This window comes from Delphinapterus leucas, chromosome 5 (genome assembly GCF_059928025.1).
Source record: "Delphinapterus leucas isolate spDelLeu-1000000601 "Yukka" chromosome 5, BTC_Dleu_Yukka2, whole genome shotgun sequence".
Classification (NCBI taxonomy): Eukaryota; Metazoa; Chordata; class Mammalia; order Artiodactyla; family Monodontidae; genus Delphinapterus; species Delphinapterus leucas.
The window spans coordinates 101,171,521-101,194,091 of NC_143133.1; the positions used below are offsets into that span (position 1 = coordinate 101,171,521).

Below are 22,571 nucleotides of genomic sequence, written 5' to 3' on the forward strand. Positions count from 1 at the left end.
GTGGGAAAAGTGTATATTACCCATCTTCAGGTTATCTTTATTGACTTTACAACTATGTTTAGGAGTCACCAGGGTCTTAAGAAGTATCCTAATGGTTTGGGTTGGTTTGATGGTGTTTCTGTAAGCTGTTTTGGTGAAGTAATGAAATTCTGTATCATGGGTTTAATTTTATTCATGTTTAAAAATATGATGCTTTTTAAAATAAGAGACTTGAATAAATATTTTGTGCCACTAATAATGTATTGAGTACCTGCTGCATTTTCAGGATTCCAGAATTGTACTAGTTGTTGTGAGAACTATAGGGGGCTTTCAGTTGTATTTGGGCATCATGAAACATATGGAAAAAAGATTATTGTACTGAATTGCACATCTTAATTTTGTGTTCTGGGTGACAGATCCAGTAAGGAAAGGTATGAGTAGGCGTATTCTCATGTAATTTGTGAAGGATGGACAACACTTGTGTAAGCGAATAAAGTAGGATGATTTTACAAGGTAGGGGAATCACTACAGCTTTACTAAAAAACATCAACAAGATGTCCCAAGACATTCCATTCAGCATTTGGCTTAAATGGCATTGATTAGTACATGAACTTCCAAGAGAGTATATGGGCACCAATCTTTATGTATCTTTTTTTTTTTTTTTTTGTGGTACGCCGGCCTCTCACTGTTGTGGCCTCTCCCGTTGCGGAGCACAGGCTCCGGATGCGCAGGCTCAGTGGCCATGGCTCACTGGCCCAGCTGCTCTGCGGCATGTGGGATCTTCCCGGACCGGGGCACGAACCCGTGTCCCCTGCATCGGCAGGTGGGCTCTCAACCACTGCGCCACCAGGGAAGCCCCTTTATGTATCTTAATGCGAGTTAGAAAACATACATACGCCAGCATATCAGACCCAGGATTTCATAAATATTGTTACTTAGGATCAGACCAAGTAAAAAAGTGAGTTGATAGTAACTTGATTTAAAGAAAACAGTACAGGTAGTATTGCAATATGGTATCACTGTCAGGGTAGTGTGGAATTGACTGAAGTTTGGGTAAAACTGTTTTAGACTAGACTTTGAGTCATGGAGGAGAGAATTAGGAAGTTCAGTTAGAGATGGGGCAATGTCACAGAAGAAAAATAAGCTGATGCCTCGACGTGACTTAAAACTTTTCTTTGCCTTTGCCAATGAAGGGGCTCTTCATGCTTGAAAAACTTTCCTCAGTTCAGAACTGAGTTTTGTTCATTATTTTCTTGCCCCCTTCCTCCACCCCCTCCATCCAACTGGTGCTTAATAAATGTTTCTACTACCGACAGCTGTTACTGCTACTCCTGCTGTTAATGCCATACTGTAGACATTTTTGAGTGAGGAGTATCTATTTTAGAAGGCTTTTATGATAATACTGTGTGACATGTATTGCTGACTATGCCAGCAGGTTGTCCTGCAAGTTCTTAGGTATGTAGGATTTGAAGGAGAATGGGCTCAACTCTGAACATTTTCAGGAGTAAAAACAGTACAAGGGGCCGTAGATTTTCTTCAGACAGAATAGGGTAGAACCATCACTGCATGGTAATGAAGATATAGCTGATTTTTATAAGAGCGTTACAGCCTGTGTTTTACTTCCCTTGCTTTCAGACCTAATAATTATTTATTGATTGGCACTGTGGGATAGATCGTGGCATTCATCCTTAAGAGCAGGTCTCATGCCAGAAGCCTCAGAATGGAGACATTCTCAATAATGCTCTAGTAGTTGGTTAAATAAACCCCAGGGTTTGGCTTTCTAATGGCCCATCATTGCCCCATAAAGGGACAGTCATGTAGAAGGGCAGTGCTAAATGGCCAGTTCTTGCTTTCTCCTCTTGGGCCTGGAACTCGTCTCATGGGAAGCTTTTTTGCACTTTCTCCATGTTCTATAGGTGGCTTGACGTGAGCGCAGTCTCAAGCAAGCCCTCAAGGCTTATCAGCACTTGCCTGTTGGACAGCACCACAGCCCCTGCCCTGGCTCCCACCATCCCCTAGTCCCCGGGCCCAGGGTCCAGTCTCTACAGATCATCATGTTTTCCCCACATTAATTCAGAATTTATTAAATACATATTGCAGACACAGGTGTCCAATAGGTGATGGCTTCTTTCGCTGTTTAAAGGTAAATCAAAAAAACAACAAAAAAGATAAATCAGAGAGAGGTGCAAGCAAGGATTGTACTGTATAGTTACCAAAAGATATAAAATTTGTTGTCATTCATTCCTTTAGCATTCTTCTCCCCTTTCCAGTGGAAGTTTTCCTAGATGTTCATTAAATAAAAGTTGTGTTTGTGTGATGGGTTGGAGAAGTGGGGAAGTTTAGTAGAATGATAGAAAGGAAAAAAAGACTGAGGTGTTTGTGTCATGGTAAGATTAATATTTGAATAAAAATGATGTTTGTATTTTATTGAGAATGTACTGTATATCAGGCACTGTGCTTAAGCTGTTTTCATGCAGTGAGCTTCATAGTTGGTCCCTGGCAGAGCCAAGTCTGGAAGCTGGTGTGTCCAACTCAGAACTTTGCTCATAAGTACTACCCTGCAAGGCCAGAACCACTGAGGATGACTTGGAGGAATATCTGAGGTTTTTGAGAATTCCCCAGTTTGCAAAGACTGCACAGAGTTCTCCAATAAGCTGCAATAAAAAGCTTGACGTCACAGGAATTATTGTATGTAACTGGGCAAGTAGCTAGTGATGAGCTATGGTGAGAAGTGTGTTTCAGGGTGTTGAGTTCATGTTTGTGGCTAAAGCAGGATCATGAATCCAAGCATGTTATGGAATTTTAGGGCTATTGTTAAATCTAGTCAAGGACCTTTTGGATGTATTTTTAGTGGCCATTGGTATCACCCAGGCTTTTCTGCTTCTGTCAGCTCCGGGTAGAGACTTGAAGAGAGCAGTAGGTCAGCTTGCCCTTTGTAGCTGGAACTCGGTTCCTATAAAAGGTTTTTGAAAACATGTGTTTCTAATATGTCAAGATTGGTTTGGCCAAAAAGAAAATTGTAGCCTGATTTGTTTAAAGGAACAAAAATATCTACATGCCCAAGTTTGAATGCACAGAACATGGTTCAATTCTTAGTTGACTTTTATGCCTTTTAATATTTTGACTTTTATTTCCTGTCAGTGTGCTATGTATAAAGTAAAATTACACGCAGAACATATATACTACCTATAAAAGTTTCATTTTTATTAGGTTTTTTTCCTATGTATAAAATTACAGTATTATGAACTACTTTTAGTGTTAATGAGTAACCTCAGTAAATTACCAAGATGGCTATGTTGAGGGATGCATAAAAAACTTAGGAAACTTAAGATCATTTGTTTTGAAATTCATGATGTTGGAATTACATAAATGAATTTTTGTTCTCTAGACTTCTTAGGTTTCTTTGCCATCGATCCATGTCTGTGTGTGTGTGTGTGTGTGTGTGTGTGTGTGTGTGTCTTTGTATTTTTGTTTATGAGGTTGGGCTATAATGTGAGCATGAAAGTTACCCTACCTACTCTGTGAATAAATTGCCTTTATATCTTATTTTACTAACAAATATTTACACATAATACTTTGTGATAGAAAATGTTACATAGAAAATTTTAAATGGGATTTTTAGTTCAGACACATCCTCACGTGTAATTGTACAGACAACATTACTTATTAGGTGGGGTTTAATAGGATCTCCTGCTGGCTTCAGTATTTTGAATCCTGTAGATGGTTATATCGACCTTTAAAGCTAAGTGAAGATTAAGCCATTTGGGGGGGTTTCCACATCCCTGGTTTTTCGGGGAGATGGGAAGAGTGGAGGATTGCCCATTTCATAAAGCCGTGTGTGTTTTTAAACTGTGAGTATGGTGCTTTGCACAAGTCAAAACTGCCAAAGGGACAGATGTTGCCAATTTCAAATGTACAGGGGGAAGGCAAATATTGCTAAGCAACGGTGTACTTGAGAGAGCGTTTTTAGGAGCAGAGCCAGGGGAGTTGTGTCTGGGAGCACTCGCTGCTGCTTATGGTTCAGTACAAGGGAAGAGATTAAAAGTTCTTTCCTGTCAGGGCCGCCATTGCAGCTGCCAGCACAAAATACAGTGACCTAGTGGCACCGATTAGGGCTGGCAAGGGGATATATGGAAACAGGAAAGCCTTTTTGCCATGTAGGAAGGCAGTAAGACATGTTCACGGAGGTAAGTGCCCCAGTGCACAGCTGCCCCACAGTAAGTACCAGTGAGTGCAAGCCTGAGGTTCAGGTGGGGAAGACCGAGGCCTCAAAGGGAAACCTCTCTTTCTCGCCCTCTTTCTCTCCTCCCCTTCTGCTTCCTCCCTTCCCCACTTCCCTTCTTTCCTCTCTCCCTCCTTCCCTCCTTGTTTTCTCTTTTGCCTCCTCTGTTAGGGGCTAACGTCAAAGAAGGGAAGGATCTGAATATACTCTACTTGAGTGCTGCTGTGTGCGTGCCCTTACAAACAAGGTAAATAAGCTTTCTAGCCACAGGCATTCAGCCCTCCCATGTCCCCTCCCTTCGTGTACACTTGATAGGTAACAGACAGGTGGTGTGGTGTGGCTTTTTTTTTTCCTTTTGGCTGCCCCTAGAGACTTGGAATATCTCTTGAGATTTGCACTGGTTGTTGGTTTGGATTATGGATTTTCCTTTCTCTCCCTCTCTGTCTCTTTCTAATGAAATAATGGAGTAAGAGCAGAGAAAGTATAATATAGTTTTCTATCTATCGCAAATCACAGCACATTTTTGGCAGTGCATTTTAAAGAAATTAAAAACATTTTAAAATAAGCAATTCCTTACCAGTCAGATATTTTGTCCCTCTTTCAAACTCTCTTCTTGAACTTCTGGATCACTGGCAAACATTGATGGTTTATTTTGTCTTCCCAAAGTAAAGGTACAGATCGAAGATATTGGCAGCATAAAAACTTAAATATGTTTGTATACAGGTGTGCATTCCCCCCTCCCCTTCTCTCTCTCTCTCCCTCTCTCCACCCCCCCCCGCCCCCCGCCATCGCTTTTGGCTTTTATTGCTTTGTTTTTTGGCAGACAAATAGAATTTAGGTCAAATATAAAAGATTGTGGAGCGCCTACCCAAGTTTTAGCACATGTCGTATTGATTTCTACTAGTCTAGGAATATTTAGAAGTGTTCTTACTTAAGTGCAAGCAGGTGTAGTAGATAAATTTTAATGTTTAATGTTCTTGTAGCTTTATGGGTCTCATTAATTTATTCAGCATAGTTTGTGGTCACATAGTCCGTATCTATCTGGGGTGTAAATTTATGTGATGAAAGGCTAATTAGAGAACATGACAGTGTTTCCATTTTTTTTTCCCCCTCAAAAAATAGAATTTGTTTAAGGTTAAGCAGTAGTGTATCTTCCATTGGCAAGAGAGCTCAGAAATTGGGCAGAAGTAATGAAAAAGCAGGGAGAACCCGCAGGTTGTTATAGCGTAAACTCTTCATTGATTGATTTAAATTTAGGTTATGCCTTTTGGCTTTTCAAAGTAGGAACTATGTCATAAAATGAGTTGGAGATCTGTTACGCTCAGACTTAGGAAGCAAGAGAGTTTTCCAGTGATTTATGTTCCTCACAGGTTTTCGTTTTTAGTTTTAAAGACCGTGCTCTAGTTAAAAGAAACTGTTTTATTTGTCCTACAAAACGCTTTTGAGAGAATCTTACTAAGGAGATGATTTTCTGACATTCAGATGCTTCTTAAAAGTTTTACCTAAGAGAGAAAAACAGATTCAGATTAAGACTTACCTGCTCAGAGGCCAATCTAAAACTTTTCAGGTTCATTTAATGCTACTTGGTAGACAGCATTATCGTGACGATATTAATAATACTACTTATTAAGAGGATTTGGCTGGCTGTATACCAATTAAAGAACTTGTTCAAAGGATTTTTGTAATTGGCCCGTGCCCCTCCCCTTTCCCCAAACTGGCAATGTGATTATGATAATGTCAGAGAAAAAGTAAAGTAGGTTCCAGGAGCCTTTTCCCTGGCGGGGCATGGGCCAGGTGTGTGGAATAGTCAGGAGGGCCACAGCTGGATTGATGTACAACTGAGATATAATTTACCTCTGCTGGATTGACCCTCCTGTCCCTTAAAGGCAATTTTCAAGAGGAGTTGCTTTTGTTGTTCCTATCAGAATGATGGCCTATTTTTTGTATTCTCTCTTCTCTGGCACCTAGATTCTGCATTCTAGAAAGTGTAGAAGGAAAAGGAGAACATAGGAACAACAGTAAATGCAAGAATGTTGGGAGTTAGGACAAATGTGGTTGAGTTATACCGTGCCTTAAAACACTCAAAACGTTGGAGTCTTGGTTTAAGGGCTCCGGATTAAAGTCAAAAGAGTACTTTTAAAACTTCATTGCGTGTGTGTGTGTGTGTGTGTGTGTGTGTGTGTGAGGCGATGAGAGAGAGTCAGAAGGACTTCGAGAGAAGTATATTGAGATGGAGAAAGATGGGCGGAGAGTCACTGACTGCTACATGTTTTCAAAATGAGTATAAACGTATTGTTTCCTACTGTAACTTTTAGAATTGTGGTCTGTGTAAGATGTGATAGAATTGTGGTAGATGTACTACGAAATGCTTAATGCTTTTAAATTCAGCAGGTATTAGAGCACATTTATTTTGCAAGCAAAGGGAATTTTCTCCTTGGCACAGATTAAATACTTATTTAAAATAAATTCAAGAATAATTCTTTTATGTATATTTATCTGGCCTGTCCCTTGTATTTATTTTTAAAAAATACTGGCACTTGTTGAGTGACTGTTTATTTAAAACTTTGTTATTAAACATATTTTCTTTCATTTTGCCAGTTCAGTAAATCACTTTATGAGATGAGCTTTCCTAGAAGTCTCATGCAGTTTGTTTATACTTTTAGACCAAACTTACATACAAAGATAATGCAGGAAAAAGAAAAGATTATTAAATCTACTTGAGGTTCGGTGGCATTAGTAAGGTTTCTTTTTCTTTGTAAAGAATCTGGTTTTTAATAAATTATAGAAAAGTAAAATAGTCTCTTAAATTTAGGTGCTCATTGATATGATTAAATAAGTGATTTATAACCACCATGATGTTATATTAAATAATTATACTTTCTCGAATGATCTTTGGCCCTTTTTCTAGATCCTGGCAAGTAATCTGTTTGTTACCCAATATTAAAGACCAAAAAAAAAAAATAAAGGAATTTACTTATTCAGAATTAAGATATAAAGGGCAAGGCCATCTTTATTTGCCTTCTCTCCTCTGTGTTTATTATAGTATCAGTAATCCCCAGGGCAGTTTGAAGCTCAGATTGTTTCCTTAGAGTATATATTGCCTCTTGCCTACTGCTTCAGTAATTTTCTTTCCTTTTTTTTCCTCTGGGTTCTGTTTTTTGTTTTTAAAAATCATGATGCCAGGAGACAGACAACCAACACCTAGCCCAGAGGAACTGTTGAGATTACCACTGGAATAAGTCCAGGATAAAAATCTTTATGTCCTTTCAGACAAAGCGTGGATTAAATGGCTTATCTTATTCATATGACTTCAGTTTCTTTCAACCTCATCCAGAAACCGATGGAAAGTTTTTTTTTTCCCCCCCCTGGTGCCTCTGTAGTCTTCACTTATGCCTAGCTATTAAAAAAAAAAGTGTCCAGGCACCCTGTGAAACACAGAATTAGACATGGTTCCCGAACATTGTTTGCCACTTAAATTTGATAGACACACTCAAAAAGGAGCAGTAATACAGGTTTATGCATCTATAAATTCTGTCATGGTTGACAAAATAATTTAGTAGTGTTGTTTTAGACTCAGAATCATCCCTTATATGATCTGTGAGAGAGTACTTGTGTGTGCGTGTTGTGTGTGTTTGTGTGCATCTGTGTGTGTGAGGTGGGGAGAGAACAGAGTAGGATGGGAATGGAGTAAGCATGGTCACAAAACACTTCAGTTTAACACCCTCCCTGCAGTGGTATATTTTAATTGAAAGACTGCTTGTGCTTTGCAAATCAATGTACCGACTCAAAAATCAAAATTTAATTCCTCTTAAAAAAAAACCGTAAAAGTTGTTTTAGTGAGTAGAATTGGTTACGGAAGGGGAGTTAGGTCATGTAGTTTGGACCATTTGAAAGAACTTGTCAGTTTATTATCACTGGAATGGAACCACTGTCTAGACTTGTTCTTTGTGATGTCTTTTTCTTTTTTTAAAGCAGTGCTTTTTAGCCAGTCTTACTAAATCATTCATGGTTGCTATGCCCACAGTGGGCTTCGTGGGGTCTCATGTGATCTTCTGTCAAAGGCACAGTGTTTTCAAGTCTTAAAACACTGGGGATTTCTGATTCTTTATTACACTGTGAATGGTAATAGTTCACAGTCAAACGTTAGAAAGTTGGTGAATAACTGAGATTAGATATATTTACTCTCAAACAGTGGTAAGTTATCTGCATTTGTTTTTCATCCAGGTACTTTTAAGTCTGTTTAAACCTATCTCAGGTACACCCCACCCTTGTCACTTTTACACCAAGAAGCTATTTGACATATTGTCATAAAGAATATTTACTGAAAACATTTCTGCATATAATGCAGCAACATAAATAGTATTTTTTTTTTTTTTTACTGTTTCAGTTTTCTCCCCCCCCAACCCCACAAATTTATTTATTTATTTATTGTTTGTGTTGGGTCTTTGTTGCTGCGCACGGGCTTTCTCTAAGTTGCAGCGAGCGGGGGCTACTCTTCATTAAAGTGCACGGTCTTCTCACTGGGGTGGCTTGTTGCGGAGCATGGGCTCCAGGCGCGTGGACTTCAGTAGTTGTGGCTTGCGGCTCTAGAGCACAGGCTCAGTAGTTATGGCGCATGGGCTTAGTTGCTCCACAGCATGTGGGATCTTCCTGGACCAGGACTCGAACCCGTGTCCCCTTCATTGGCAGGTGGATTCTTAACCATTGTGCCACCAGGGAAGTCCCTAAATAGTATTTTTTAAAATAAAAACTATTTCATGTGACTCTATAGAAGCCTTACAAATATATTAAAATTTATATATACTCATGTGGTCTCAGGAAGTATAGTAATACAATAAATGAAACCAGCACTTTTATTACTCCCCTAATATTCATTTGTATATTTATATAAAGTAAGTGTTATATATGTGGGGAACAGCTACTCATGGTTCTATTTTTATTTATTTAAACCAGATCTTAAGAACTAGATCCTAGGTTTCGTGACTAAAAGATGCCCTCTTTTAATAGAGATCAAAACAGAATTTCCAGAATATTTTAAGTAGTTCAGTTAATACAAATTATGAGCTTTTGTACATTTTATATACTTTAGAAAAATAAATTCTTTATGACACTAAAGCAAATTGCTTCACTGGTAAAATCAGAGTAACTGGAAAGCAACAATAAACTCTCTAGTTACCCACATTAATCTTTAAAGTACATATAGTTCAAAATACTTCTTCCTGTAAGGGTTTAAGTTTCAGTAATGATACTTAGGGTCTTTTTTTTCTTTTCATTTTTTAGCCTGTTTTCGCTCTAGCTGGTGAAAGGCAGGGAGATAACATAGTTCGCTTATAGAGGAGTTTACCTAAAGGTGAACTTTATAAGCATTTGTGTGTGTTAACTCTCATTTAATAAGTGAATTGGGGTGCTAGCACATCTTCCAAGCTTCCAGCATTCTCTTTCTGCATTTATCCTGGAATATTTCTTGATCTTCAGTCTCAAGGAGATACACCCTTCCTTTACCCCACCCAAGCATGCTCAATGTACCCTTCCCCCAACAATCATGATCTGATGTTACTGTCACATCAGAAACCGTTCTCTGAGAAACTCACATCCTCAAATTGTACTTAGGCAACTACTCCTTGGGTGAAAAACATCTCATTGAGTTGATGGTGGTGATAGAATTTCATTTTTTTTTTTTTTCAGTTGAGGATTTCTGTATCTTCAAAAACAAAATAGCCTTGTTCTGTGAAGTTGCCTAGAGTTTTGCATATTTGAGCAAACACACATTGCTTCCAATATACAGGAAAAAATGGAGAATTCACTATAAAATATTCCATAATTACTTTTTGGCTAGCTCATGTTTGTGAATTCTGTCGGAGATGCCGTGAGATGGCAAGATCAGGTTCATTCATTTGACAAATATTACTTGCATGTCTGTGTTTGTCCAGAATTATGTTAAGGCCCTGGGAGATACTGGGATGAATAAAGCCAATCCCTGCCTACAGGAAACCGTTCCGGGGGAGACAGATTAGAGCACCATGGGTTACCATTTGGAGTTGAAGGTGGGTGCAGAGTCAAGGTGAAGGAAGACTTGCAGGAAAGGACAGCCAGTGTTTGTGACACCCATGTTTCCAGACTGCTGCCCCTTTTCTAGTTCCTCCAACGTGAGTAGAATTGCTTGGTCTTTCCACAGTAAATTTTTGTTGGATGATAGCTGTAGGTGACCTGTAGATTTCTCATCATTTAAAATAATCTTGTCCTTCATCAGTCTCTTTCCTCTTCTCCTTGAAACATTTACTTGGAGAACTATAGAGATTTCTGCAGTTAGCATAACAGTAATTGTGGTAGCCTCCATGCCTGGCAGACCAGTTTGGCATTAAAAAAGAGGCTTCCAGGGAACACGTAATTCCTTGCTACATATTGAAGCTTATCACCTTTTTAAAAAAATAATACTACCCCAAACCCTGCCGTTATTTGAAGATATTTGAGTAGAGATTCAGGGTGTTTAGGTGTTTAATTTTTTGAAGGGAGAGTTTGACGGTTAAAATTGGTTTGCATTATAATACTATTCATCTTTAGGAAAACTGCTAAGAGTATCTTAGCCTCTGTTTTCTGACCCATTATCCTTCCTTCCATATTAACAATCTATAGCTTTCCTTTTTTTTTTTTCTTTTTGTACTATAAGTGTGTCCATAAATCTGCCCAGGGATTTAAAAAATTCTTACCTAAAATACTGGGTGTGGAAGTAGATGTTTAGATAGTTGCCCAAAGGGCATGACACTTCTGAAGAAGTAATACTGTTAGAACCTTGTGCCTTTTTCAGCCCGGGTAGGCATACCCAAGCAGTATGAGCGAGTTCTTGGAATAGGCCTAGCTATTTAGGTAATTTACTTTGTATTCACAGAATAAAATTGATTTTATGCCAGAACCTTGCTCAGGCAGGCCTTTTGGTTTCCTCCTCTAATCTGTCTCTGGGAAGTGCTGATTATTGCATCTTCATGATAAGTGCTTAAGTTTATTTGTGAGGCATTAGCTTTAACGTGCATTGTCTTATTTCTTCCTCACAGCAATCCTATGAGGCTTTGTCTATTTCAAATATATTTGGCCAGTATTTAAGCATGACTGATTAAAAAAGAGAGAGAGCCCACCCCTACCCCCACCCCAAATACATCTCTTTCAAGGGCTTTGTAGCATTCTAGTTTGGGAAGCAAGCAAATAGGGCTTTGTAGCATTCTAGTTTGGGAAGCCAGCAAATAGGGCCAGACACCAAGTCCTAGGTTTTCCCAGGAGCACCTCACAGAAGGCTGACTGTAAATCTAGGAACAGTTCAGTGTGCTGAGTGTTACATGAGGCAAGCCCAGAGCTCCGAGGAGGAAGCTGTGGACAGATTCATATAGACGTGTGTTTGGGAGAAGGAAAGTTACATAGAAGAATGCTAATAGAGAGTAAACACAAATGTGGCAGAGACCTTTGAGTAAAAATTTTTATCCTTAATTTTTAAAATCTCAATCTAATTTTTGTATTTTCCTTTATAATTACATAATATACTTAATAATGCAGAATTTTAAAAGATATACAGTGAAAATCTTCCATTACTCTGGCCCTCCAGCCACTTAGTTTTCGTTTCTAGGAGTAATTAATGTTATAGATTTCTTGTGTTATTCCCAATGGTATTTTATGCATAATAAGTAACTCAACATATATATTCTCTTCTGACGTCACCTTTTCATTTCAAATCCTGGCATGTATTGCACCTGGTTTTCTCCCTCCCCCTTAACAGTATAGCTTGGAGATTACCCAAATCATTGCACGAAGAGCGCCCTCATTCTTTGTCATGCCTGCGTAGTATTTCTGCCTAAGGGGCATGTAACACAGTTTTCTTAGCCAATTACCTCTAGATGGGAGTTTAGAGTTTTTCCAGTACCTTACTATTTGGAGACTAGGCTGAAGTGAATAACTTTGTGCGTATATCTTTTTGTACATGTAGGAGCTGGTGCTAGAGGTAAAATTGCTGGGTCAGAGCATGAGAAAATAGAATTTGGTGGCTCCTGCCAAATTGCTATCTTCAGCGATTGTGCTGTTTTACCCTCCCACCAACCACGGTATTTGAGCGCCTATTTCCCCACATCTATCTCATAGACACAGAATTGTCCGTCTTTCTTTTTTTGTTTTGCCAATCTGATATGTGAAAAATAGTTTCTAAGAGTAGTCTTAATGTTTTGAAGGAGAAAACAATGCAAAACAATTTCCTTTTTGTCCTCGTGTGTTTATTTCTGTGTAGTTTGTTAATTAAGATGTTGGCTTATAATTCAAAGAAGCTACTGTATTTAGAAAGCCTCTAATGCTTTAAAAATTGGGAATTTGTTTTCATATTCTGAGTTCGGAGGCTGAAAACTGTGCCAGCAAATGTTGATTGGTTGCCTCTGTGTGGCAGGCAGCGTGTGATTGGTGATTTAGCAAGGCAGAGCTGGCCCCTGCGGTCATGGAACTGGTAATCTAGGAGAAGCAGAGATGGTGGGACATGAGGCGGTTTGACAGCCGTGGGAGCACATGCACAGTTTTGGGAGTGAGAGAGTCAAGGAATATTTTCCAGAAGATGGTCTTTAATCTGCCACTCAGAGTCTGAGTAGTTGTTTTCCCAGCACAGGTGGGAGAGGGAAATGGGCTCCAGGCAGGGGCAAGAAGAGTGTGCCTTATCTAGTTAGTTTGGGATAGGTGAGCAGCAAGTAGATACTATAGACTGAACCATAGTCCAAAAGTTGACATATGTTTGAAGAAAAATAGCATGAGAATTTGTTTAATCTTTTAAAACATAAAATGAGAGAGAACCTATTGGGGTTTCTTTAAAAGCTGTCACACCAGTGAAGACTGCCTTGATAATGTTGGCCCCATGTATTTATTTCACATATCAGTGCCTCCTGATAGTTTTTTTTTTTTGCGGTACGCGGTCCTCTCACTGTTGTGGCCTCTCCCGTTGCGGAGCACAGGCTCTGGATGCGCAGGCTCAGCGGCCATGGCTCACGGGCCCAGCCGCTCTGCGGCATGTGGGATCTTCCCGGACCGGGGCACGAACCCGTGTCCCCTCCATCGGCAGGCGGACTCTCAACCACTGCGCCACCAGGGAAGCCCCTCAAACTAAGTTTATTTATTGATTGATTGATTTATGGCTGCGTTGGGTCTTCACTGCTGCGCGCGGGCTTTCTCTAGTTGTGGCGAGCGGGGGCTACTTTTCATTGTGGTGCGTGGGCCTCTCACTGCAGTGGCTTCTCGTTGAGCACGGGCTTTAGGCGCGCGGGCTTCAGTAGTTGTGACATGTGGGCTCAGTAGTTGTGGCGCATGGGCTTAGTTGCTCCTTGGCAGTGGGAATGTTCCCGGACCAGGGCTCAAACCCATGTCCCCTGAATTGACAGGCAGATTCTTAACAACTGCGCCACAAGGGAAGTCCCTCCTGTTAGTTTTTAAAGGTTCGCACTTGACCTTCATACTTGACCACACATACCAACCCTGTGAAGCGGTTAGGATTGGTAATATTATCCCTTTATTGCCATGAGGAGATAGTCCCAGGGAAGTTGAATCTTAGCCAGCATTGCAAGAACCAGTCCTCGGCAGAGCCAGAACTAGAATCCAAGATCTTTTGACTTCCCTCGTCAGCAGTCTGCCTTTGTGCTCCCTGCAGTTCTGGTTAGTGATAACTAAGCCTTTCTGAGAACAGCATTGTTAAAAAAAGTGCTGCTCTGTTGAAACTTGAGAGGCTTAAAACACAGTATTGCCAGAGCCTCCTGGTCTTAACGGTGAGGTATATTTCTTCCGTCCGGCTCTTTTTAGCTTATTAAAACAAACTGTGTCGTGCTTAGAAGACATTTACTGACATATTTTGGTATCAGTGCATTTCCTTAGGATCACACAATATCATTCCAAGAGGAGTGAGAAATCAGACCGAGGCCAGCATCGCTGCCTTTTCTGGTCTGAAGTACCCGCAGTAGTAAGAGGCAGTTAAGTCTGAATACCAACTTCTTTGCACAAACACAGGGAAAACAGTACTCTTTGACAATGGTTTTGGTCATGCATACGACAACTGGGATCATATCTCCTCCTTAAATACTAATCTATCTGTCTCTTGCCTGAAGTTGAGGTTTCTGGAAAAGTAGTGTAGCAACATTCGGAAGTCAGGCTCAGTCACTTGAGAGCGTTGTGTGACCTTGGACATGTAACTTAATTTCTTTAGAATTCAGTCTTCATTTTAAAAACTGGGGGTTATACCACAAAGATTGATGTGAGAATGAAATGGAGCATTACGCAGGATTCCCTCAAATTTTTATTTCATTTTTCAGTGTCTGTAATAAGGGATGTATCTACAGTTGATGCGTACATTTAGTGCCGTAGCTTTTCCCCTTCCAAGTTAATGATGGTGCATTTTACAATAGATGGTATCAAACGGAGGAAATGTGTGAGAATTTAATGCAGTATCAAGTACAATATGTATTCAATAAGTAGCTACTATTTTTTTTTATTATTATTGAATAGGATTATGGTTCCTGTGTTAAGGCCATACCCCATGGGGAAGTGAGGGCTCCGCTGGGAGGTCCGTGTATATACAGGATACCGTATGTGTGAGGTAGCCGAGCTGCTCTCCTCTAGGAACCTAGATGTTGAAGATGGGAGACAACAGTGTGATTTGTGGTTGTGAGTGTCTAAAGTCAGTGCCTCTGACCCTGAAGGTGCGCTAGACAGGGAAGGACCTGCAAACTAGAGCTTCTGCATTCATGCAGTTAGCACAGATTGTTTTTGCTGCTGCTTTTTAATCATCCCTTGTTCTTTGAAGAAGTCTTACCTAAAGATCTTCAGCCTTAACTTGGCTGAGCTTCAGAGAGGCTGATTATTTACTCCTTGGCCACAGTGTTGAAGGGAGAGCCTGGCTTCTCTGAGTAGGGGTGGCATTACTTAGCTGGGGACCCTGTGAGGAAAGTGGATTTTAAGGAAGGGGATTAAGCCATAATGGTTTGTTGAACTGCCCCTCCCTTTTTGGAAAGTCTCCTTCCAGTGGCAGACTTGGAGGTGCCAAGTTGTACTTTTTAAAACGAGGCAGCCGGTCCTTATGGATCTTCCTCTGCAAACAGCTGAGATACCTACTGTACTCTAGTTTGAGTCTCTAATTTGGGTCAGGGAAGAGTGGGGATATGAATCTTGGGTAGATGGAACATAAAATAGGCTCATACTATACAGACGATCTGGTAAACCTCCCCCTGCACCCCGACCCTTTTTTTTTTTTTTGGTACGCGAGCCTCTCACGGTTGTGGCCTCTCCCGTTGCGGAGCACAGGCTCTGGATGCGCAGGCTCAGTGGCCATGGCTCACGGGCCCAGCCGCTCCGTGGCACGTGGGATCTTCCCGGACCGGGGCACAAACCCTCGTCCCCTGCATCGGCAGGTGGACTCTCAACCACTGCGCCACCAGGGAAGGGCACCCCCCCCCCCCCCGCCGTTAAATAAAGCTGTAAGGCATACCTTGGTACACACAGAAGTATTTAGAGGTAAAAGGGCATTAACTCTAACTCTCTAACTTACTCTTGAATGGCTCAGTGTAGATGTGTGGGTGGAGGGCAGGGAGAGAAAAATAGAAAGCAAACTGTGGTAGAATGCCAGCATTTGGGGAATCTGAGTGAAGGGTTTGTAGGAATTTCTTTTACTGTTTTAATTATTTTTCTGTAAGTGTGAAGTTCTTTCCAAAGAAAAAGTTGAAAATACCTTGAGCATCTTTCCATGCAAGTACACGTGTTTATGTTATTTTATGATCATTTCCAGTTATTTGCCATTATAAACAGTGCTGCATGGAGATCTTTACATATGATATATCCTCATGTATTTGGAATGGAATTCTGGCACCCCTTTGAAATACCCCCACTTTCATAATGGACCTGATAAGAAAATTCACAGTACATTAACCAATTAATGCTTGAGCCTTAGACTTTAGTTAGAAATTTAAACGGGTTAAATGGTGACTGTTGAGCAATATTTATCTTACCCTGATACCAATAAACAATAATCTTTGGAAAAAATTTCTTCAGTCCTGGTTCATCTCATGTAATAAAATTTTAGGGAAAAAAATGAATCTTTTAGTGACATAAAACGTCTTGGCTAAGGGTTGATGGCTTGAGTAGTAATGAAGATCAGAAAGTCTTTGAATGTCCTGAAGTTGTAGGTTCCTGACTCCATTCTTTTGGAAGCAGTGGGCAAATCTTTTTTTGCCCTCATTTCAACTGTGCCTCACTGTTTCGTTGATTGCCGTATTTTTTTTTTTTTTGGCTGCATTGGGCCTTCGTTGCTGCGCGCGGGCTTTCTCTAGTTGCTGCGCACGGGCTTTCTCTAGTTGCAGCGAGCGGGGGCTACTCTTCGTTGCGGTGCTCGGGCTTCTCATTGCGGTGCCTCTCCTGTTGCGGAGCGCAGGCTCTAGGCGCGCAGGCCTCAGTAGTTGTGGCACGCAGCCTCAGTAGTTGTGGCTTGTAGGCTCAGTTGCTCCGCAGCATGTGGGATCCTCCTGGACCAGGGGTCGAACCTATGTCCCCTGCAGTGGCAGGCGGATTCTTAACCACTGCGCCACCAGGGAAGTCCCTCAAAAATTTTTTTAATTGAAGCATAGCTGATTTACACTGTTGTGTTAATTCTGCTGTACAGCAAAGTGATTCAGTTGTACATACATATACATTCTTTTTTAAAATATTCTTTTCCCTTATGGATATTGAATATAGGTCTCTGTGCTATACAGTAGGACCTTGTTGTTTATCCATTCTGTATATCAAAGCTTATTACATCTTCCAATCCCAGCATCCCACTCCATCCCTCCCCTAACCCCGCCCCCCCATGACTGCCAGATATTTTAACTGGATTCTCATTCTCATTCCAGCAGCAGATAGGATGAGGGGACTATTTAACCAGAGTCAGGAGTCATATGCTCTGTTCTGTTGATTAACTTTCAACTCCTAATTGTCGTTGTTCCTAATGATGCGTGTGAAAGATTAAAACCGTAGGATATAATTACATTTTACCCGCAGGTCAAAACAGCATTCATTGTTTCTGACATTTGTGCTATAATATTTGGTCCAGTTTTTAGGCATTCTTTAATAGTCTTGAAAAACAAAAATTGGGTAAGCAGGTCCTGTTGTTGACATGCATAATGCATAAAGGCAGGTCCAGTAGGGCCAGCAGAGAAAGGGGATACCCTTGATTCTTTGGTTATACCTCCTAACTTCCAGACCATAACTCAAAAATAGCAAACTGCAAACATTTCAATAAAATCATCTCCATGAAATTTACATGTTTTAAAACCAGACCTAGGCAGGTCAAATTGCATCTGAATTTTGTCGTGTCCATTAGATTCAATTCCAGGAGAGTGTGAATGCTGTATGCTCTTTTCCTTTTTCCTTAAAGAAACTGGAATGAGGGAAATGGTGGATTAATAAACCCTAGATCAGGAATTAACAACCAATGCTGTATTAAATTACACTCAAGTTAGAGATGAGAGCCCTGAAAAGAACCCTTTTCCATCTACACTCTGGCTGTGAGGCAAGTATTGGACCAACTGACTGGGAAGAACAGTGCTTTCTTCACAGCAGGGGCAGTAATGGGAGGGGTGTGTGTTGTACAGGAGTTGCCCAGGGCACTTGGCTCATGAATTGACACACAGCGAAAGCTGATATTCCATTAAAAATTGTGAAGTCAGGGGATTTGTTCCATATCTCTAGTTAAGGAAAAGTGATTTTTTTAAAAAAAGATTTTACTTTTCCATTTTCTTTGTACTTAAAAATGTAAAGACTGTAAAATGACATTTCCTAGAAACTATGGTTGTGATACTAACAACAGCAGCTGTCATTTGTTTAGCTGGGGATAAGCAAGGTGATCTTTCCTTTAAGACCCTAGGTAATCTCCTCTCTCCCTAGGGTCTGTCTCTGGAGAACTATTTTGTGTGTGTGTGTGTGTGTGTCTGTGCGCGCGCGTGCGCGCGCATAAGATGGAAATGCTGACTTCAAGTAGGGCTAGAATTTAAAATGAATTTTTGGCAGGTAAAATTTTTAATATTTTAGAATATTACCATAATATTACCATAAAATCTATCCTTGATAGGATGCTGGCCTCCTTCCTGTGGGCTCAGTAAGATGTTCAGAGTGATTGCCATCTTCATGTTCACGTAACTTGGCTCACTGGACAGATGTTGCTATAAAGCAGCAAACTAACACCACCTTCACTTTTGTTATATCTGTTATTCCCCTAGATTTACTAATGTACTAATTTTCTTTAATATACATATTTTCCACCAGAAGCTTTTGACCTAAGGGTCATAATTCGTCTGTCATTGTCTCCAGCAGAAACCTTTCCTGCACGATTAGGTCAGGTTAATCTCTCTGGTTTTATTTCATCCAGAAGGTGAAGTTTCTCCTATTTAGCTCGTAAGAGGTGGGCCCTGAGGTGATTCTACTTACAAGAGTGTTGCTGTATTAATTAATACCAGCATTCTAGTTGTTTTTTGTTTGTGTGCTAATCTTTTTCTTGCTTTTCCTGTTCAGCAGACCTACTCCAGTGAAGTCCATTGTGTTGAAGAGATTCTGAAGGTGAGCTTATTGTTATTATTTCTCGCTTGAAGAAATACTTAAGTAGGCAGACATATATTCATTTTCTTTGACTTCAATGAACAGTTGCCATTCTGAACTCCTTTAAACAGTTTCTCCCCTCATACCTCCCAAAGCAAAATAAACCAGAATAATAACAAAGGGAGTCTTAGGACATTATTGAACTATCTGACAGATTTTAATTGAAATGAAGTCTACAAACTGCGAGGCATTTGGACCAGAGTCTTACGACATCTCCCTTAAGCTTTTCTGGCTGTCTGTAGAGACCCTGGAGAATTGCTCACCTCCCAGAGAGTAGATGCCCTGTGTTGCTGCAGCAGGGGGCACCAGGGGTTAAGTAGTGCTTGGTTTTCACCTCTTGGTGTTTTATAGGTGACACTTTATATGTTTGGCCTTATCGTCAGTGAGACCATGAATTTTTAAAGGGATAAAAAGAAAAATAGTAGAAAGTAAATGGACATATTTACACCTACCTTGAAAGGGTTATTTTTTGCTCTTGTTGATTGAGACCATGCCAGGAACATTTGTGCTGCTTCTACAAATACATCATTGAATCCATTATCCATTTGTTCAGTTTTCCTTGCACAAGGATGACAGATTCCTTTTAGAATTCAGTTCCAGGAAAATAAATAAATTCTCCTGATGAACCGGCTTGCTTTCTTTTTATCAGAGAAGAATTATGTAAACTGTTATGTGTCCCATTTTGGCTTTAACTTCCAGGAAATCTAGAGCTAAATTTAATGCTCAAATACAGTAATTGTAATGACTGAGAGTTTTGTTTATTTCTCATTCCTCCTCTGTGGCTCTTAATTTTCTTCCATGTCACTTTTAATGATACTCTTACTTTATCTTTTGCTATAAGGTTTCTGATTTTTGTTTTCTGGTTTTTTTTTGGAAGTAGGAGAGACATGACACATGTACCTATTAATTTTTATCCCCACTACACACTTTTTCCTCAAAATATGCTTACCCAATTTTTTTCCTTTAAGTTTTCATTGCAAAGTATTAAGTGAGGTGGTGCTGAAACCAGTAATTAAGTATATTGGTTACCTTCTCATTTGTGCAATTTTTGACAAAGGTGGTATCTAGCCAGATGTTTGGAAAACAGTTCCATTATTTTTGTCTTACTATCTTTGGTATCCTACTTTTGTAGTTAGAGTTTTCTAAGAAATACCTCTAAGGAAACATACTTTGTATTGCTGAAAATGAGAAATTTTTGCTAACCAGTAAGTAAGATTAATAATAAGATATCTTGATCAAGCTTTTGTTTTATCCTCTCCCTCTGGTATTTCTGAAATTCTTTGGTAAGATGAGTCATAAAAGTAACAAACGACTTAGTTATGAAATAATAGCCTTAGCATTTTCTCTGAAATTGTGTGTGATTTGTTCCATGGTTATTTCAAAAGTAAATGCAACAATGTAGATTAGTTGTCTCCTGCATGTGTCAAATGCTTCTGTTAACGTTTTGATGTGTGTTAATATATGACTTGTTGAGTCCTTTATGTAAGGTGATAGTATTAGAACATCAGGCAAGCATTTTTAATTTAATAAACTCGTCCATCCTCCCTCCCCTCTCAGCCAACATCACTTTAATGAGTTCTTGCTTACCTGGAAATGCTTGAAAGTCAATGGTTAATACGAGCCACAGGTGAGTGTTTTCATTTGGAAGTCTTAGAGAGAGTAAATCGCAGGATGTCCTGGACTGAAGAGGGGCATGGGTCTCTGCTTTGTGGAGACTTAGAATCTGTCCCCTTCTCTTCTCTTTTGGGGCCTCAGTTAAGTCACTTGTACTCCCTGGACTTCAGTTTCCTCACTGGTAAAATGAAGGCCCTGGGCTGGTAGATAGTAGATGACTCTAGGGTCAAATCCAGCTCTCACTCTCTGATGTAGATCCAGATACTTCCCTCTGCCTCGTGGTTTCTGTTCTTATCTCCTACCAGTAATTTATGAAGATTGCCAGGAATCCTAACACAGATTTTTCTGATGGGCAATAGAAGCAGTAAATAGTTCCCTAAAGGAGAAAATCAATTATAGACGATAGTGTTTGGTTCTCTGGTGGAAATGTTAAGAGTCGCAGTGTTTTACTGAAGGGGCATTGGTGGCCTGTGACTTGTGCAGACTGGCAGGGTAAGAAGGTAGCAGGCAACACTACCAGCAACCAGGAAATTGGTCATGCACAAGGGTCCAGATGGGGATGGTGCCCTCAGTGGGTGTATGGAAACGGCTCAGGTTTTCTACAGCCTGGACAGCCTTTTGGGGCAGTTAATGCAGTGCTTGTAGACATTATCTCAGTGCAACATTCCAGTGACACTGGTACAACGAGTGGTAGCATTGTACCACTCGTTGTACCAGTGTCACTGGAATGTTCATTTATTCAGCAAATACCTGTGAAGGTGCATATACTTTTCTAGGCACTGGGGTGCCGTGTGAATAAGAGTCCTTCCTCTTGTGGAGACCATAGTGGGGAAGATGAATATATAATAAAATGTCAGTTGTTGATAAGCACTGTGAGTCATATAGCAGGCAAGTGATTGGAGGAAAAGGCAGAGGAAAGAGTGCAGAAGCCTCGAGGTGGAAACGGGTTGGTGTATTAGAAAAACAGCGATAACTAGACAGAGTGTCTAGAGCAAAATGAGCAGGGTGGAGAGTGGGGAGGAGATAGCAGCTGTGGCACCTGGAAGGCCAGGAGTGAAGCAGGTGCTAAGTGATTTACCCCCATTCACGTGATAAGTCATTGTTAAAGTAGGGAGTGAATTCAGGGCCCTGCAATTCTGGGCACCCTCCTCTCCTTATGGCCCCAATTCTCATAAGGCCTAACTTCCCCTAGTAAGCTGAGCATTTAGGGAAGTATATAAATTCTTTCACACTATCAGCAAACCACTTAAGGCCTGAAAGAGTTTATGCACTTTCCAACTGCCTAATTTAATAGCCGGGGCAGCCTTAGGCATTGAGAGTACAATAGATATTTCCTGGGAATCATTGGTGACTAAAAGTCATAGACACCATTGGGATTCTATAAAGAAATTCTTGGAAGATAGAAGGATGATACTTTCAGACACCTTTGCAATTACTACAAGTTTTTACATCATAATGTTCTCATGGTCCCATACCTTAGAGTATAGTCAAATAAATAAAACAACAGGAAACTCTTTGGTGCAGTATTAAAATTCTTTAAAAACTAGGCTTTTAATTTTTTAAGTGCTTTCTCTGACCGTGTATTCCAGCACCTTATGCTCTGAAAAATAAGTGGTCTTCATCCACCTCTTCCTGAGAACTAAGGCTCAGAGAGCTCAAACTCCTCAGGCGTACCTGACCAGCGGGTCAGAGTTAAGATCCAATCTGGGTCCCTGGCTCCAGAGCTGCTACTCTTTCCATTATACTTTAGTATAGAATTCCTCTTTTGTACTGAACAAAAGATGGTTAGTCAAGTGAGCAAGGGCATGATATCACCTTTAACAAAAATTACTCGAGCCAGCATCGGTTACTTTGCTTGTCACTGTGCCAGGTCATTTCTGTCTGTTCTGAGGTTCTAGCAACCCAGAGGGTGGCTGTGGGGAAGGGCAGGGAAGATGTGCGCAGAGGTGGGGAATGGGGATGCTTGCCCAGCTCCATCTCCAGTTGTTGCAAGGATCAGATGGCATTTCTGTGGTGATGGAGAGGTTGGTCAGCACTTGGAAAAGCACAGTGTGTAATGTAAAATAGATAGCTAGTGGGAAGCAGCTGCATAGCACAGGGATATCAGCTCGGTGCTTTGTGACTACCTCCAGAG

The 22,571-nt window shown here is 40.4% G+C and overlaps 1 protein-coding gene across 13 annotated transcripts in view; it reads left to right on the forward strand.

Moving 5' to 3' along the window:
* The window catches only part of AFF1 (ALF transcription elongation factor 1), a 230,812-nt gene that overhangs the window by 130,909 nt on the left and 77,332 nt on the right, over positions 1-22,571 (forward strand). For 11 of the 13 annotated variants that reach the window (XM_089912273.1, XM_089912261.1, XM_022561660.2 and 8 more), the window contains one exon: positions 18,740-18,784. In XM_089912273.1, coding sequence (XP_089768399.1) covers positions 18,740-18,784 — 45 coding nt within the window. The remainder of the gene's footprint in view (positions 1-18,739; positions 18,785-22,571) is intronic. The other 2 variants (XM_089912268.1, XM_089912263.1) reach the window with 1 other exon arrangement.